The sequence below is a fragment of the Zalophus californianus genome, chromosome 10 (assembly GCF_009762305.2).
Source record: "Zalophus californianus isolate mZalCal1 chromosome 10, mZalCal1.pri.v2, whole genome shotgun sequence".
In the NCBI taxonomy this organism is placed as follows: domain Eukaryota; kingdom Metazoa; phylum Chordata; class Mammalia; order Carnivora; family Otariidae; genus Zalophus; species Zalophus californianus.
The window spans coordinates 97173388-97190842 of NC_045604.1; the positions used below are offsets into that span (position 1 = coordinate 97173388).

The 17455-nt window shown below is 53.0% G+C and overlaps 2 protein-coding genes across 5 annotated transcripts; one reads left to right on the plus strand and one right to left on the minus strand.

The window, feature by feature from the left end:
* Nucleotides 1-500: 500 nt before the first annotated feature.
* VKORC1 (vitamin K epoxide reductase complex subunit 1) lies at nt 501-2614 on the minus strand. 2 transcript variants are annotated; one of them, XM_027611509.1, is made up of 3 exons: nt 2330-2614; nt 1452-1561; nt 501-959 (listed from the first exon to the last, which is right to left on the minus strand). In XM_027611509.1, exons 1-3 carry the CDS (start codon nt 2500-2502, stop codon nt 751-753), a joined length of 492 nt encoding a protein of 163 aa, XP_027467310.1. In that variant the 5' UTR covers nt 2503-2614; the 3' UTR covers nt 501-750. The 2 variants fall into 2 exon arrangements, with proteins under 2 accessions (XP_027467310.1, XP_027467311.1); XM_027611510.2 differs by lacking the exon at nt 1452-1561 and having other exon boundaries at nt 854-959; nt 2330-2588.
* Nucleotides 2615-9763: 7149 nt separating this feature from the next.
* On the plus strand, nt 9764-14361 carry BCKDK (branched chain keto acid dehydrogenase kinase). 3 transcript variants are annotated; one of them, XM_027614059.1, is made up of 12 exons: nt 9764-9879; nt 10465-10844; nt 10943-11011; nt 11103-11213; nt 11532-11579; nt 11660-11779; nt 11862-11960; nt 12161-12234; nt 12531-12659; nt 12750-12839; nt 13296-13454; nt 13547-14361. In XM_027614059.1, the coding sequence occupies exons 2-12, from the start codon at nt 10650-10652 to the stop codon at nt 13689-13691; spliced, it is 1239 nt and encodes a 412-aa protein (XP_027469860.1). In that variant the 5' UTR covers nt 9764-9879; nt 10465-10649; the 3' UTR covers nt 13692-14361. The 3 variants fall into 3 exon arrangements, with proteins under 3 accessions (XP_027469860.1, XP_027469862.1, XP_027469861.1); XM_027614060.1 differs by lacking the exon at nt 9764-9879 and adding an exon at nt 10257-10301; XM_027614061.1 differs by lacking the exons at nt 11532-11579; nt 11660-11779.
* The last annotated feature ends 3094 nt before the right edge of the window (nt 14362-17455 follow it).

The window sequence follows — 17455 nt, forward strand, 5'->3', positions numbered from 1 at the left end:
ATGTAAGGGCTACATGAGTTAACATACGTCATGTTCTTCAGCAGTGCTTGGCATGTGGGTAAGGTGCTTAATAATATATCAGGAAAAATAAAACAAATACTCAAAACGTGTCCCTGGTCCCCCAGGGTTGCCAAGGCTGGCTTGGGGTGGTGGATAAGGCAGCTGGAGGGGTTAAGGTTAGACCATAGGAAGAACTTCCCGGCTAGCATGCACAGAACTAGAAGGGTAGTTTGCCCTTGCAAGTGTGTGCTTGGCCCTCCCAGAAGAGAAAGCCTGGCTCTCGTTGGGCAGCAAGGACGAGCTGCCAGCCTGTTTTTTTGTGGGTGGGGCTGATGGCGCCCCAAGTCTTACTCCACACCCCGGAGAAGGGACTAACCACCCTTTCCAGGCGGGCCCTCCACTCTCCCTCGGACTCACACCCTTCCAAGTCCAGAGGAGGCAAGACTGGGGGAGGCCCAACACTAGGGTCCCTCGCAGACAGATGGCTCAGACTTAGCCAGTTTATTTAAGAAATTTTATTGCTCAGAACCTTCCCTCCTTGGGCAATGGCAGGAGCTTCGGAAACCAGCCCTTGGGGACAGAGCCAGAGGCACTAGTGTGGAGGAAAGAGTGGCACATTTGGTCCATTGTCCTATGTGGGAGTGTGGTGGGGTCGGGTTGCAGACTCTTCTAAGGACCCAGACATGGCCCCCTTGGGCAAGGCTCACATGCCAAAGCAGGGCATGAGGTCAGCCTGGCTTGGGTGAGGGCTCAGTGCCCCTTGACCTTGCCCTGCGGTTCCTGGACCTTCCGGAAGCTGAGCACCACCAGGCCCACATTGATGGCATAGGTGGTGATGCAAACGATGCAGAAATCATAGAGTACGAAGAATAGGATCCAGGCCAGGTAGACAGAACCGACAAGAGACACCAGGGAACTCAGCACCAGCAGGAGAGATGCCCAGCGGGCCCGGAGGCAACCTGCAAGGCAGACAAGGCTCAGGCATGGGCTTCAGGGACTGGCCATCTCTGGAACACTGCCTTGACTTTATGGTACCACCCAGATCTTGGGGGCTGCTGGGGAAGAGGCTCTGATGGGCCCCTCACCAGGCCTTGGTTCTCCTATCTGTTCAATGATCCTTGGAACCCAAATAGTGAATTTTCCTGCTGAGCTCTGCATGTGATGAAAGAGAAGCAGTCCTTGGAGTCCCGTCAGAGAGTAACTTTTGAGATTTTTCCACAAAAGTGGAGTGAGTCCTAGGAAGTCTTTAAGGGCCCTTCTGGCTCTGACAGTACTGAAACCAAGGGAAAGACTCGTTAGTTCCCGCCCCCAGGAGGCTCAGTGATGAGCCGCTGGCTATCTATCGGCCAGCTGGGTCGCCAAGACTGCAGGGGACCGGACTGGGCTGGCCCGGGGGGAGGTGGCCTGTCAGGAAGAGGTGGGGCCTGCAGGGAAGGGGCGGGGCCACTCACCCAACAACAGCTGTAAAGTGTAGAAGATGCAACCGAATATGCTATTGGATTGATTGAGGATGCTGTCCTGGCCGAGCACGTGTTCCACCAGTCCGAAGCCCCGGCCCCACCTGGTGGAGGGCAAGACCCAGGTTAGGAGTGGCAACGCAGGGCCTTGGCCCTGTCCTGGTGGGGTGATTTCCAAAAAGCCACCTAGGCTGGCCTTCCCCTTCCCTCCCCACGCCCTCCTGAGTCCAAGGGTCAGTGAGCTCCTGGCTGGCCTCCCTTTGGCCGCGACAGGATTCCATGTCACTGTCCCTGTCCTCCCCTATCCCCAGGCCAGGCCGGGCCTGGCCATGGCTCCACCATATGCCCCTCTTTTCATCTTAGACCTTCAGTAATTCTTAAGATGGCAAAGTAGGTAGAACGGTTGACCTTGCTTTACAGGGAATCAGGTGCAGACTCTCTCTGCCCTGGACCCCTAAATCTCCAGCTCCCTGGCCGCCCACTCCTCTCCTCTGTATTCGGTCAACCCCAGGCCCTCAAGCATAGACCTGGACACCTTATCCCCAGTCGCGGCCATCCTCAAGACCTCAAAACCATCACCAGTCCCTATACGCTATCCCATTCCCCCTTCGACCCCGGTTACCGTTATTCCTTGGCGTCAGGATCTCCGTGCTACTCCCCAGAATAACCACAGCGCCCAGCACTACCTGCACCACCGCGCCCCCGCCCCAGGCCCCACACTCCTATCTCGGACACACACCGTCTCCGCCCAGGCAACGCCCCCTCGAGCAGCCCCGCCGCCATGCGGCCGATCCCCAGCTCCAGAATCATCTGGCAACCTGGCCGCCAAGACGAGCAGCCCAGCCTCTCGAGCCTGCCACTCCCGCGCGCACCTGGAGGAGAAAACGCGCGAGCAGCTGATGGCGGTACCCACGTCGCAGAGCGCGCGGTAATCCCGGTCCCGGGCGCGCGCCGCCTTCACGTGCAGCGCGTAGAGAGACAGCACTAAACCCGCAAGGCACAGTGCGAGCCGCACCCATCCGGGGTTCCCCCAGGTAGCGCCCATGTCGTCTGGTCCCGCCCGAGGCACCCGCCGCAGGGAACCAGCCACGGAGCAGGGGCAGGGCAGGATGTGGCCACGCCTTCTCCCGCCCCTCTGGCCGGGCGATTGGCCTTCCGGGTCTCGCACTCCCTCATCCAATTGGTTGTTCCTACGACTTTGACAGGCGTTCTGTGGCAAGGTAGGAAAACAGAGAGGAACGCCGGGATTGGAAAACCAGATCAGGGACGGGTAATTACAGAGCACAGGGCCTGCCAGACATAATGGGAGTTGTAGTCGGAGCGGCCGCAATGCCTCGAGGGAAATGGAGTCCCCGAGGTTTTAAAAATTATATTAATGTAGCTAACAGCATAGCGTTTACGCTATGCCGAGCTCTGTTCTAAACTTTGGAACATCCAGGGACTAGGGACAGGCGGACCAGGGAATCCAGCGAATACTGCCATCCGATCAAGAACCAGCATTTTCACTGAAATTATTACTTCAGATACTCTTAGGCCTCTAATCTCCAGTCGTCCTATCTTGCTCAGCTGTTCCCTCCTGCCTCATCAGCGCCGCCTGCAGGCCAGTCTCTCTCCCTCTCTTCCTCTCGCTGTTAAATTCCCCGCTCTATTAGCACCTCCATACCCTTGACATTATCCTAACCTATGTTCTGTCGTGGCTCTAACCTGGCAAAACCTGAGTCTGGATCAACCCAACGGTCCCTCTTTTCCAAGCCTTCGGTGGGCTAGCTGCGCGCTTTCCCTCGCACACATCCCATCTATTGATGACCCATCTCTCCTACACCTCTCCTTCCTTCTCATCTGCGTTGAAACTTGCTTGCTTCTCTTTCCCCATTTTAGAAACAGTAACAAATCTCCCTTCGCAATCAAGGTTTTGGGAAGATTTTTACACTTCCAGTCTGTACTTCCTCACTTCTTCCTTGCTGCCCAGCACACCATAAACTAGCTCCTCCCCCAGAGGGAGGAGCTGACGACTAACGACTGACGTCACCTCGATGCTAAATCCACTGCGTATGTATATGTGTGTGTATATGTATATGATCTCTACACCCAATGTGGGGCTCAAACTCACGACCCTGAGATGAAGAGTCACATGCTCCTCCTACTGACCCAGCTAGGTACGCCTCCAATGGATTTTTTTTTCCTACATAAAGATTATATTTTTAAACTTTTTGCAGCAAAAGGAAATTGTAGTATTTGTACAGTATCCAAGTGAATAAAGAGCGTGCCTAAGGCTATCTCTGATCTGGTTCTTTCAGGGCCCCTCCCTAAGGCTATCTCTGATCTTGTTCTTTCAGGGCCCCTCCCTGGAGTTCTGCTCGATTGGTGTGGGTTGGGGCGGGTTACCTTTCTTGGAAAGGGAGGTGTGGCTGCTCTGGCATCTGGCCCTACCAATGGATATTTTTGAGTTCTTACCATGCTTGACCTCTCAACGGTATTAGTCACTATTGCACACTCCTGCCCAGGAACTCTCTTTCTCTAGATTCTGTGATACTTCGCTTTCCTACTGGCTCCTCTCTCTCTGGCTGCTCCTTCTCAGACCCACTCTTTTGTTTTTTAAGATTTTATTTATTTATTCGACAGAGAGAGAGAGGGCGGGAGAGGGAGAAGCAGGCTTCCCCCCAAGCAGGGAGCCCGATGCAGGGCTCGATCCCAGGACCCTGGGATCATGACCTGAGCCAAAGGCAGACGCTTAACAACTGAGCCACCCAGGTGCCCCTCAGACCCACTCTTCTTCCAGGCAGCATGATCAGCAGAATAATGGTTCCCAAAGATGCCCAATGTTCTAATCCCAGTGACTCGTGGATATGTTAGGTTTCATGGCAAACAGGAATTAAGATTGCAGATGGAATTAAGGTTACTAATCTGCTGGCTTTAAAACAGATTATCCTGTGCAACCAATATAATCACCTAAAAGTGAAAAAGGGCAGGGGAAAAATAAGAAAGGGCAGCAGAAGAAGGGAGTCAGAGGGAGGTGTGACTGCGGAAGGAAGACGCAGAGAGGATGCAGTATTGCTGGCTTTGAAGATGGAGGAAGGAGGTCATGAACTAAGGAACGTTGGGTGGCCTCTAGAAGAAAGAAAAGGCAAGGAAATGGATTCTGCCCAAAAGTGTCTGGAAAGGAACTGTTGATTTTAGCCTGGTAAGACCCTTGTCAGACTTCTGAACTGCAGAACGACAAGAGAATAAATTTGTGTGGTTTTAAGCCACTAAATCTGTGGTGATTTGTTAGAGCAGCCCTAGGCCTGTGTCTCTTCTCCATTATCCTATGGGGTCACATCAGCCCTAGTCAGTGCTGGAAGAGACTACAGAGTGGTGCGAATACCAGAAGGTGGGAATCATTGAGGACATACTGCTGTTCAACAAATCATCACAAAAAAAGAATGGCTTGAAACAAAAGCGGTCATTTAATTTTCTCTTAACAGATTTTATAGGTTGGGAATTTGGGAAGCGAGTTTTGGCTGAGAATTCTGGTTCCCATAGTTGCAGTCAGATGATGGCTAATACTGGAACAATGGGAGATTGAAGTAGCTGAGGGCTAATCTAGGAATTCTTTCTCTTTCTCTTGTAGTCTCAGGATCCATAGAGTCTCTCTGTAGGGGCTAGTTTGGGTTTCCTCGCAGCATGGCAGTCTCCACGCTACAATAGCCAGCTTTTGAAATTGTCCTGAATGATTTCCATTTTCTAGCATCCATATCATTCATTGTGTGGTCTCTTTCCACACTAGACAGGGCTGACCTGGGCCCATAGAATAATCCAGAAAATATGGTGTGTCACTTTCATGGCTAAGTCATAAGGAGATTGTGGCTTCCATCTTGCTCCCTCTTAGATTGCTGGCTCTGTGTGAAGCCAGTTGCCATGTTAGGAGGACACTCAGGCAGCCCTAGGGAATGGACCACTTAGTAAGGAACTGAGGCCTTTTGCCAACAACCAGCATGACCTTGCCAGGCATGTGAGAGAGCCACCCTGGAATTGGATTCTCCAGAATCAGTCAAGCCTTTAGGTGGCTCTAGTTTTAACCAACATCTTGACTGGAACTTCATGAGAGGTCCTGAGCCAGAACCACCTAGCTTAGCTGCTTCCGGATCCCTGACCCAAAGAAACCGTGTAGGATTCTAAATGTTTATTGTTTTGAGCTGTGATGCTGTGGGGGTAATTTGTTACACAGCCATAGATGATTAATACAGGGCAGTCAGACTGCTTGCATGGCAGCTCAGGATTCTAGTACAAGGGCTCCAGGGAGCGAGGGGGAAGCCGTATCATCTTTTATGATTTAGCTTAAAAGTCACACAGTAGGGTGCCTGGCTCAGTTGGTGTAGCATGTGACTCTTGATCTTGGGGTTGTACGTTTGAGCCCCACATTGGGCATAGAGATTACTTACAAATAAAGTTTTTTTTTTTTTTAAAGTCACATAGTATCCCTTCCACTGTAACACAAACGTCCTCAGTTCCAGGGGGAGGAACATAGAACTCCATCTCTTGATTTGAGAAGTGTCAAAGTCGTATTCTAAGAAGTTCATGTGGCGTGGGCCATTTTTGGAAATACAAACTGCCACATGGGACAGCATTATTTTCTCCCCTGTCTTCTCTTACTCCCTACAGGTCATGGCTTCCAACCTCTTTGCCCTGAGCCTACATCTCTCTCCTGGGCTACAAACCCCACAGTGGGATCACCTCTTGGCTGTCACCACCTGGATGCCTCACAGGCCATTCAGATGCAATGCAATGCACCCCAGAGTGAACCCCTTAAACTTCCCCAAACCTGTTCCTCGTCTGGGGTTTCCCATTTTAAACACGGCCCCTTCATCCACCCAAGCCACCCCTCCTGGATTACTCTCTCACTCCCTTTAATCTATGCAGACCACTACGCTGGTCCAAGCTACCTTCACCTCCTGCCTGAATAAATGCAGTAGTCTCCTCACTGGCCTCCCAGGTATCCTTGTCCCTCATCCACAGATTGATTCTCTACACCACAATCAAAGTGATCCTTTCAAAAAAAAAAAAAAAAGAATGATTGTAGGGGTGTCCGGCTGGCTCAGTTGGTAGAGCATGCGACTCTTGAACTTGGGTCGTGAGTTCAAGCCCCACTTTTGGCCTAGAGCTTATTTAAAAAAAAATGATGATGTAGTTCTGTCACTTTCTGCCTTTCAATAGCATCCCATTTCAATAGCTCAGAAAATAAAGCCCCAAATTTCCTTCATTTTTTCTTTTTTTTTAAGAATTTATTTACTTATTGAGAGAGAGAGAGAGAGAGAGAGCACAAGAGGGGGGAGGGTCATACAGAGAAGCAGACTCCCTGCTGAGCAGGGAGCCCGATGCGGGACTCGATCCCGGGACTCCAGGATCATGACCTGAGCCGAAGGCAGACACTTAACCAACTGAGCCACCCAGGCGCCCCTGGTCTTACATTTTAGAAGAGAAGAGAAAAGGGGCGCCTGCGTGGCTCGGTCAGTTGAGCATCCAACTTTTGATTTTGGCTCAGGTCATGGTCTCAGGGGTCGTGGGATGGAGCCCCACAGTGGGGCTCAGGGCTCCATGCTCAGCAGGGAGTCTGCTTGAGATTCTCTCTCTCCTTCTCCTTCTGCCCCTCCCCCCGCTCTCTTTCTGTAAAATAAATAAATCCTTTTAAAAAAAGAAATGAAAAAGTGCGCAATTGGGGCGCCTGGGTGGCTCAGTCGGTTAAGCCACTGCCTTCGCCTCAGGTCATGGTCCCGGGGTCCTGGGATCGAGCCCCGCATCGGGCTCCCTGCTCGGCGGGAGGCCTGCTTCCCCCTCTCCCGCTCCCCCTGCTTGTGTTCCTGCTCTCGCGGTGTGTGTGTCTCTCGCTCTGTTAATTAAATAAATAGAATCTTAAAAAAAAAAAAAAAGAAAAGAAAAAGTGCGCGATTAATACAATCAATACATAAAGTATATAATATGTTGTTGGTGACAAATGCTACAAATAAAATAAAAAGTAGAGCAGAGTGGGGAGAATGGAGGTGACTGCAAGTTTAAATAGGATGGTCAGGGTGGTCTTCATTCAGTTGACATTTGCGCAAAGGCTTGAAGGAGGTGAGGGGTAAGCTATGCGGATATCTACGGGAAGGGTGTTCCAGGCAGAGAGAACAGCCAGTGAGAGGCTCTGAGGTGGGCTGTACCTGGTTTGTTTAGGGAGCAACAGGGAGGGCCAGTTTGGCTGGAGCCGTTGTGTGTGTGTGTGTGTGTGGTGGGGGGGTAAGGACGGAGAGAAAAGAGGGGGGCAAGTCTTTTAATCTTTCTGTAAAGGGAGAACAATAACAGTACCTGCCTCAGAGAGTTGCTATGGAGAGAAAATTAATACAACCCAGGGCTCTTGGAAGAGTGCCTGACCAGCGGTGAGCTCTGCAGGAGTGTCAGGAAAGCCCTGGGTGCATGTCCACCCTCGGCCGCTAGGTGACAGCGACGGGTTCAGGCGGCGCGCCGCTCGAGCGAGCCGGGTTAAACGGGGTGAAGTCCTGCCCGACGTCTTCCGCCTCTGTGCCACCGTGACAGCTCCCCTCTCCCGGACGCGCCGCGGCCACGTGAGCACGGAGCTCTGGCACACTGCAAGCCCTCCCAGTCCTCTGCTTCTCGGCGCGTGCTGTCCTCGCCCCCGGAACCACCCTTCCCTCTCCCTTCTTCCCACCGGCTCAAGCCGAGCCCGCCTCCGGAGCTGAGTCGCCGCCCGGCCTCACTCCAGGATATTGCCAGGATGCTGGAAAAGAAAGGGTGGGAATGGTGTGGGGATGAGGGGGCACAGAGGAAATCCAGAGACTCAGGGAGCCCTATCCTCATGGTCTACGGAGACCTTCCCCCAATTCCTCAGGCAGGCCAGCCATGGTAAAGGGTCCCACCTCTGCTGAAGTTTAAAGACAGCCTTTGGGCTCCAAAGATGTTGCCTGCTTCATTTAATCCTTTTTTAATTTAAAAATTAAAAAAAATAGGGGGCACCTGGGTGGCTCAGTCGGTTAAGTGTCTGCCTTCGGCTCAGGTCATAATCTCCGGGTCCTGGGATCCAGTCCCATATCTGGCTCCCTGCTCAGCGGGGAGTCTGCTTCTCCCTCTGCCTTCCACTCCTCCTGCTTATGCTCTCTCTCTCTCTGACAAATGAATAAATAAATAAAATCTTAAACAAAACATATTAAAAAATAATAAAACTAAAATTAAAAAATTTAGAAAATATATAACCATGGTAAAGAAAAATCCAGTACAAATACAAGTACACACACACACACACACACACACACACACACAGTAAGGTCTCTCCTCCATCATCTCCTGCCTGGAAAAAGTAAATTGTTTTTTCACTGGTCTCTCTGCATTTGGTCTCACCAACACCCAATCTCCCAAACACTACAGCCACAGGGTTGTGTCTAAAGAGCAGATCAAATTAAAACCCTTCAGTGACTTCTTACTATCTCAGGACAAACGCAGACTTCTTGCCCTTTATGATCTGGTTCTGGTCACCCCATTCGGCCCCTCTTCTTCCTAGACTCCATATGGCTGCAGGTATATCCTCAGATTATCCAGGCTGTTCTCTGTCTTGTCATGCCCTTCCCACTACGGCTTGGGCACCTGGCCACGACCTACTCAAGCTGCACCTGTACCAATGTCCCAGACCCTATTTGATGCTTCCATCCCGTGCAGCCCTCATCAGGATTTATGACACTGAAACTGTCTTCCTCTGTGGGTCAGGGAAGAGTCTACTTAGTTGATTCAATGCCCAAGCTCCTCTTCTGGCACTGAAAAGTCACCCAATCAGAGTGACAGGCACGAATGAGTAATAATAACACACTCACATAGTGCTAATTCCATGCCTGGCACTGTTCTAGGTACTTTACATATATAAATTCATATACGCACACAACCCCAAAGTTGATAGATCCTAATTATACCAACACAGAAATTAAAGCATTGAGCAGTTTAAGTAAGTTGCCCCAGACAGTAAAAGTGGCTGAACTAGGGTTTGAACCAGCAGTCTGGTTTTTCCACAAATGAGTCAAGAAATGGAAGGAGAAGGATGGGACCGCAGGGAAGGGAACCAGGTAGGGTTTGGTCTGTGTGCTTCACATCTAAGGGTCTTCCCGCCCTCTCCCATTTCGCTCCCAGGAAGCCCATTTTATAAGGCAGGAGACAGAGACCCAGGGAGACCACAGATAACTCCGAGAGACCTGTAGAAGGAGCCGTGGAATTTATTTGGGGGTCCAGCAGCAGGGGCATAGCTGGGATGGTCTCGCTCCAAACTACAGCTCCCAGGAGGCACCGGGCCCCCAAGGCCACATGACGTCACGGCGGCAGAGGGCGCAGGCGGCTCGGCTATCCCGGCCGGTCGACTGTTGGGCCGTTCCGCTCGGCCCTCGGCCCTGGCCCTGGCCCTGGCCCCGCGGTAAGTGGAGCAACCGGCGCGGACCCTGCCTGCGGAGGCTTGGCGGCGCTGGCTCGTAGCCTCCGCCATCGAGCTGGACCGCGGAGTGCGCGTGGACGGGGATGGCATCTACCATATAGGGGGGATGCGGGCCGAACCAAGTGACCCTGCGGAGGGGGAACCCAGACGGCGACTCCAGGGCCGCTACTTCGATGCAGCCCGCCCCCGGGGGCAGAAAGCTGTGTGTGCCACACACGGGCAGGCCACGCTCCTGGGGGGCCCGGGTCTGAGGGTGTTGGGTAAGGGGTCAGCCCCGCCCCCTGAACGAGGGTGCCCAGAACCACCGGGAGGGGTGTTGTTTTCAGGCTGGACGGGTCTGAGGATCCCCTCCCTTCCAGGCACCAGATAGAGCGTCAAGTTGAAGAATAGCCCGGGAAAACAAGGTTGTACAGGCTTGGCCTGTATGTGTTTGGGGAGGTGGTTGAATGGGTGGGTCGAGATTGCCCAGGTCTGATGATACCAGTGCCACGTGGAGAGATGGTGCGAATTGTTTGGATTCGGATCCTTACAACTCCCCTCTTCCCTCCCCCCGCCCTCCCCCGGCAGATGGGAGCTGCTCCCTGGGGGCTGAGCTTGTCAGCATCCTTGACCTGCAGTCGCTCCTGAAGTCAGAAAAGAGCCCCTGCCCACCCAACACCCCCCTTGCCCCGCTTTGGGGTCGCCTCGGTGTATCTGGTCCTCTGCGCTAGCGGCCACCTAGTCCAAAAAGAAACAAAGGAGCAGAGAGGACGATGATACTGGCGTCCGTGCTGGGGAGTGGTCCCCGGAGCGGACCTCCACTCCGGCCCTTACTGGGGCCTGCACTCTCGCTCCGGGCCCGCTCCACATCAGCCACCGATACGCACCACGTGGAGATGGCGCGGGAGCGCTCCAAGACTGTCACCTCCTTTTACAACCAGTCGGCCATCGATGTGGCAGCGGAGAAGGTCCGGAGCTGGAGTGGGTGTCCGGGGAAGGGGTGGGGCTGATGTGGTGGGGGCGGGGCGTTGCAGATCCAATGCTCAAAGCCCATCTGCCCCTCCAGCCCTCAGTCCGCCTCACTCCGACCATGATGCTGTATTCAGGCCGCTCTCAGGATGGCAGCCACCTTCTGGTAAGATTCCAGCCCCCTATTTCTGTGTTGGTTCCTGGAGCCCTGGCACAGCCACTCAGGCCCTGGCCCTGACTTCCCTCTTTTTTCCTAGAAAAGTGCCCGGTACTTGCAGCAAGAGTTGCCAGTGAGGATCGCTCACCGCATCAAGGGCTTCCGTAGCCTTCCTTTTATCATTGGCTGCAACCCTACCATACTGCACGTGGTAAGGTGGCCTCTGGGGGGCGTGGGTTTCTCTCGAGGGGACTGTAGATCAGTGTGCCCCCAACTGCCCAAGGGACATATTGGGAGACAGGACCAGAGTGGCAGAAACTTGTCTGCCAAAAGGTTTCAGGGCCAGAGGGCTCAGACCCAGGCCTTAAGAGGCCAAAGTTCCATATTCATCGAGGCTTAAAAGGCCATGATAGGGGTTTAAACCAAGTGAGTTGGGATGGATGGCAATCCCCATGGGTAAGCATGGGTGGCTGTTCTCTACCCAGGGGCCAACGGCATCCCTGTGAATTCCTACACCTCTTCCTTGCAGCACGAGCTGTACATCCGTGCCTTCCAGAAGCTGACAGACTTCCCTCCGGTGAGGGCTGGGCCAGGGCAGGGTGAGGGGCTGAGAGGTCAGGGCTGAAACATCCAAGCTCATGACTCTGTGGCCTATAGATCAAGGACCAGGCGGACGAGGCCCAGTACTGCCAGCTGGTGCGACAGCTGCTGGACGACCACAAGGATGTGGTGACCCTCTTAGCTGAGGGCCTGCGCGAGAGCCGGAAGCACATAGAGGTCAGGGGCAGCACAGTGGGCACCCGGGCCTATCGGGGGGCCTGGGAAAGGCACGGGGTTTCTGAGGCCCCACTCTTCACAGGATGAGAAGCTTGTCCGCTACTTCTTGGACAAGACACTGACTTCGAGGCTTGGGATCCGCATGTTGGCCACACATCATCTGGCGCTGCATGAGGACAAGGTGGGGTGCTGGGAGAGACCTGAGAGACCTACCAGGTGGGGCAGAGGGGACTGAGCCAGGGTCTCCCTTGGGCTGGGGACTGGACCAATGGCCTGGGAGAGGCTTGGGGCTGCTTCAGCGGTCCAGAGAGATTGCAAGCATTTGGTGGCCGAGGTGTGGGTCAAGGTACTGCTTAGTCCTGACTTTCTTTCTCCTGCCAGCCCGACTTTGTTGGCATCATCTGCACTCGCTTATCGCCAAAGAAGATTATTGAAAAGTGGGTGGACTTTGCCAGGTGAGGCTAGAACAGCTAAGGGGGTGGATGTCTTCTGGGTGGGAAGGCTTGGGTCTGAGCCCTTGCCTACGGCAGGGTTTCTCAAATGTGGCATTTTGGGTCAGATAATTCTTAGGGGCTGTCCTGTGCCTGTTAGGATCTTTAGAAGGATCCCTGGCTTCTATTCAATGCAACTCCCGGTTGTGGCAAGGAAAAATATCTCTAGAAATTGCAAAATTCCTCTGGGGGTGGTGGGGGCAGAATCACCGCCATCTGAGAATCACTGGTCTAGGTTTGAACTTTGCTCCTATCCACAGACGCCTATGTGAGCACAAGTATGGCAATGCCCCCCGCGTCCGCATCAACGGACATGTGGCCGCCCGTTTCCCCTTCATCCCTATGCCGCTGGACTACATCCTGCCTGAGCTCCTCAAGAATGCCATGAGGTGGGCTGGCTGGATATGTTGGAAGGGGGCAGACAGGAACTGGGATGAGGCTGGGGTACCACCACCTACTGGTCTTTCCTCCCCGCGTAGAGCCACGATGGAGAGTCACCTAGACACTCCTTACAATGTCCCAGATGTGGTCATCACCATCGCCAACAATGATATCGATCTCGTCATCAGGTTTGCCCTGAGTGGGAGTTAGGCTAGGATACGTGGGGGTTCCAGGCACTGTTTCTTCCTTGCTGCATGACCTTGAGCCAGGACCTGCTCCACTGGTCAGACAAGATACTCTCTGGTTCTGAGAATGCCATGAGCTGGGTATGAATGGATCTGGGGCCGGCTGCAGGTGCCAGGGCCCTATCCTTGTCAGCAACTGAGGGGCCTGGAGTGGGGAGTTAGGATGTTGGGTTGACAGTTAAGTGTAAAATCCCGTGAGAAGGTACAGCAGCCAGTGGCCCAGGCAGAAGTGAGGATGGAAGGATGTTGCTTATAAAACACAAGGCCCCAGGGTCTAGGTGGATCACATTCCATCTTTGGGTGGAAGGGGCAAGAAGGCAGACTTAGCACTGTTTGTTTGGGAGGTAGTGAGGCCCCCACCAAAGCTGAGCCCAGCCCATGTTATCACCATCTTGCCAGGATTTCAGACCGGGGCGGGGGAATCGCTCACAAAGATCTGGATCGGGTTATGGACTACCACTTCACTACAGCTGAAGCCAGCACCCAGGACCCCCGGATCAGCCCCCTTTTTGGCCACCTGGACATGCACAGTGGCGGCCAGTCCGGGCCCATGCATGGGTGAGGCCCTGCCTGGCTAGGAGGGAGGGATGGGGGGGCCCCAGGAGACTCAAGCCTCTGAAGCCTCTGTCCTATGCCCCTGCCCATCCCAGCTTTGGCTTCGGGCTACCCACCTCACGGGCCTACGCGGAGTACCTCGGTGGTTCCCTTCGGCTGCAGTCCCTGCAGGGCATTGGCACAGATGTCTACTTGAGGCTCCGGCACATCGACGGTCGAGAGGAAAGCTTCCGCATCTGACCCCATATCCCTTGGCCTACTTGCCTGCCTAGCCTGGGCCCTCCACCCTGCCAGGACCTTCTGGGTGAGGCAGGGTGCCACCCTGCTCCACATGCTGCTGCATCTTGGGTCTTAGGGCCCCAAACAGATGGAATTACATGGAGCCCGGTGCCACCCCTCCTCTACAGAGGCCCACTGCTTCCCTGCCTCCAGGCCTTGGAGGAGAGGAAGTGGGGACCCTTGAGACCTCCAACACCAGCTCCGTTATTCTCGTTTCTGGGGAACCCCTACCTTGACCTGCTGTTTGTTATTAAAGTTCACATTTTGAATGCCCTCTTGGGCCCCGTGTGTGGGGAGGGCAGGTGGGCTTTTGTTTCCACCCTGTTCTGGTTCCCTGGGCCCTTGGGTTTAAGTAGCTCGTGTCCCAGTCTCGAACTGTCCAGACAGCCTGTCAGGCCAGGTATAGAATTGCCCCCAAATCTCTTTTCATTTAGCAAATGCTAAATTTCATGTAACAGATGTTTCTGGGTCCCAGGCGATATCGAAGGCCCAAGTTGGCCCAGCTTCAGGCCTCAGTTCTGACACTTCCCTTATTGAGTCACAGGTTCTGGAGGTGAAGGTTACCAGACTGGGCAACCTCCTGAGCCACCTGATTCCTGAGCCTGAGTGAGGTTAAAAATACTGCCTGCCAGTTGTGCCTGCTTCTGCCAAGAAAAAGGAACACACAAGATTATATCCCGGCATGCCCCAGGGGACAGTGGGGCCCTGGTAGGGGGGGCAAAAGAAAAGGGCTCCAGACAGCAGGTGGCGACCCAAGGGAGGGGGAAGAAAGGCCTGAAAGCCTGCTTGGTGGGACTGGTGATGGAAGTGGGGGGTTGAGGGGAGACAGGAATTGTATCTGGATGTCAGATGTGACTTACCAGGCTGAAAATCCTGCTGGCTCTGGCACGGGGGTGTTGAGGCTGGAATCTGGCCAGGAAGCATGGGCTTTCTCCTGTAGGCAGCAGGAATCCATGGACAGATCTTCAGCTAGAGAGGGATGTTTCCAGTTGGATTTCCCAGGAGAAGACGCTGAAAGGAGGGTTTGTGTCCATGTGATTTGTTGAGAAAGTGCTCCAGTTAGGGAGTAGGGGAAGCAGGAAAGGGAAGGGCAGGAGGCCAGACAAGGATGTCATCTCAGGCAAAAGTTCAGAGCCAGCTACTAAGTTCTGCCTTAGAGGTGGAGGCAGAAGAGCTAAGTTCCATAGTCATTGATGAACTCTGCTTGACAATCATCCGTTGGGAAGTAGGGGTGGGTAGGTACTTAAACTTTCAAGCTGAAAACTTCCCTTTGCAGTTTTGTTTTTTTTTAAAGGTTTTATTTATTTGAGCGTGCGCAAGAAGGGGGGGGGGGCGCCTGGGTGGCTCAGTCGTTGAGTGTCTGCCTTCGGCTCAGGTCATGGTCCCGGGGTCTTGGGATCGAGCCCTGCATCGGGCTCCCTGCTCGGCGGGAAGCCTGCTTCTCCCTCTCCCACTCCCCCTGCTTGTGTTCCCTCTCTCGCTGTGTCTCTCTCTGTCAAATAAATAAAATCTTAAAAAGAGAGAGAGGAGGGCGAGAGGGAAAGGGAGAGAGAGAATCCCAAGCAGAATCTGCACTGAGCCCGGAGTCCAACACAAGGCTCAATCTCACAACCCTGAGATCATGACCTGAGCCAAAATCGGAGTTGGACACATCACTGAGATCTTGACCTGAGCTGAAAGTGGGAGTCGGATGGACACTTAACCAACTGAGCCACCCAGGTGTGTGCCTGCCCCGTTCGACCCCCCCAACCCCCACACCCACCTTTTCAACTTTTTTAAGGCAAAACGGCTCTCTTAGCCCAAGGGATAGTTTGACAAAGAGCCTCTGGCTTTTGAAAGCACATCAAAGGTAATCTGGATCTGAAGAAGCAACAAAAAGAAATTCCAGAGGGTCTGGGTGAAGCATCTACACAGTTCTAGAAGTAACAGATTTGCACATGAGAAGGAGGATTAGAGGGAGAATAGTGAGGAGGTTGGTGTAGTAACCTGGATCAAGGATTTATAAAGCCCAGGCTAATCCTCAACTAGAAAGGACAGCACCCCTGTAACAAGATGTTGGGTGAAGTCAAAAGTGAGGCACCAGAACCCTGGGTGGAGAGAATAACAGTCTTGAAGATGGGGGGTGGTATGGGGAGTGGGAGAAGGCATTGGAATTTTTTTTTTAAGATTTTATTTATTTTATTTGAGAGAATGAGAGAGAGAGAGAGCGCGCACATGAGAGGGGGGAGGGTCAGAGGGAGAAGCAGACTCCCCGCTGAGCAGGGAGCCCGATGCGAGACTCGATCCAGGAACTCCAGGATCATGACCTGAGCCGAAGGCAGTCGCCCAACCAACTGAGCCACCCAGGCGCCCCTGAAATTTTTTTTATTTTTATTTTTATTTTTTAAAGATTTTATTTATTTGAGAGAGAGAGAATGAGAGACAGAGAGCACGAGAGGGAAGAGGGTCAGAGGGAGAAGCAGACTCCCTGCTGAGCAGGGAGCCCGATGTGGGACTCGATCCCGGGACTCCAGGATCATGACCTGAGCCGAAGGCAGTCGCTTAACCAACTGAGCCACCCAGGCGCCCGCCCCTGGAATTTTTTTTAAAGATTTTATTTTTTGACACAGAGAGACAGTGAGAGAGGGAACACAAGCATGGGGAGTGGGAGAGGGAGAAGCAGGCTTCCCACCGAGTAGGGAGCCCCATGTACGGCTCCATCCCAGGACCCTGGGATCATGACCTGAGCCAAAGACAGAAGCTTAACAACTGAGCCACCCAGGTGCCCCTGGAATTTTTTTCTTTTTTTTAAGATTTATTTTAGAGGGTGAGGCCGGGGAGAGGGAGAGAGAGAAACCGTCTTAGGCAGATTCTGTGCTGAGCATGGAGCCTCACATGGGGCTCGATCTCATGACCCGAGATCATGACCTGAGCCAAAACCAAGAGTCCAACGCTTAACCAACTGCACTACCCAGGCGCCCCAGGGCATTGCAATTTTTTTTATTGCCTGACTTATTTCTTTGGATTCTTATGCAGCCAGACACTTGGCATTCACTGCCCACTCTCCCCCCAATTCTTTAATTTCCCCAAAGCCAAGTTACCAGTGCTTCCCATTGCCATCACCTCACTCCCAACGAACTCCACTATTTCTTGATCTGAAACCTGAGCCCCATCCTCAGGCCTTGAACATTCCACCCCGTTAGAATTGCTTTTAATCCCAGTAACCAATTTATAAGTCAAAGAAGATTCAGAGAATGGCCAAAAAGAATGTTTATTGAGCACCTACCGTGTTTGACACTGTGCAACACACTTATATACAGAAGAGACAGGTAAATATATGGCTTACCCTTTATATAGCTATATGGATTATACAGTTATATGTAATTTAACCTTTACGGTCGCTCCGAGGATGGACACCCTTGTACAATTTACCCGGAGTAGGGTCAGAACTCTGGATTCCTCATTCACTAAGCCCAAGACGCTCTCCAGTATGTCCCACTGCCTTTGACTAGCTTGACACCCTAAAGGGATGTCTGTTGTAGGGGACCTGGTCCTTTCTTTAGAAAGGTTTCATTCTATGAGAGCAATTTACTCGCTATCCCTGGACAACAGACGTCCTGTCTCCCTCACCCTGAACAAGGAAGGCAGCTCCCTCAATCTCTATAAAAGGGGTGATCTGGGTTAGTCTGGCGGAAACGGGCGGCGCGGGGGTGGGTGTTAATTCCAGGCTCAAAGCCCTAAGCCAG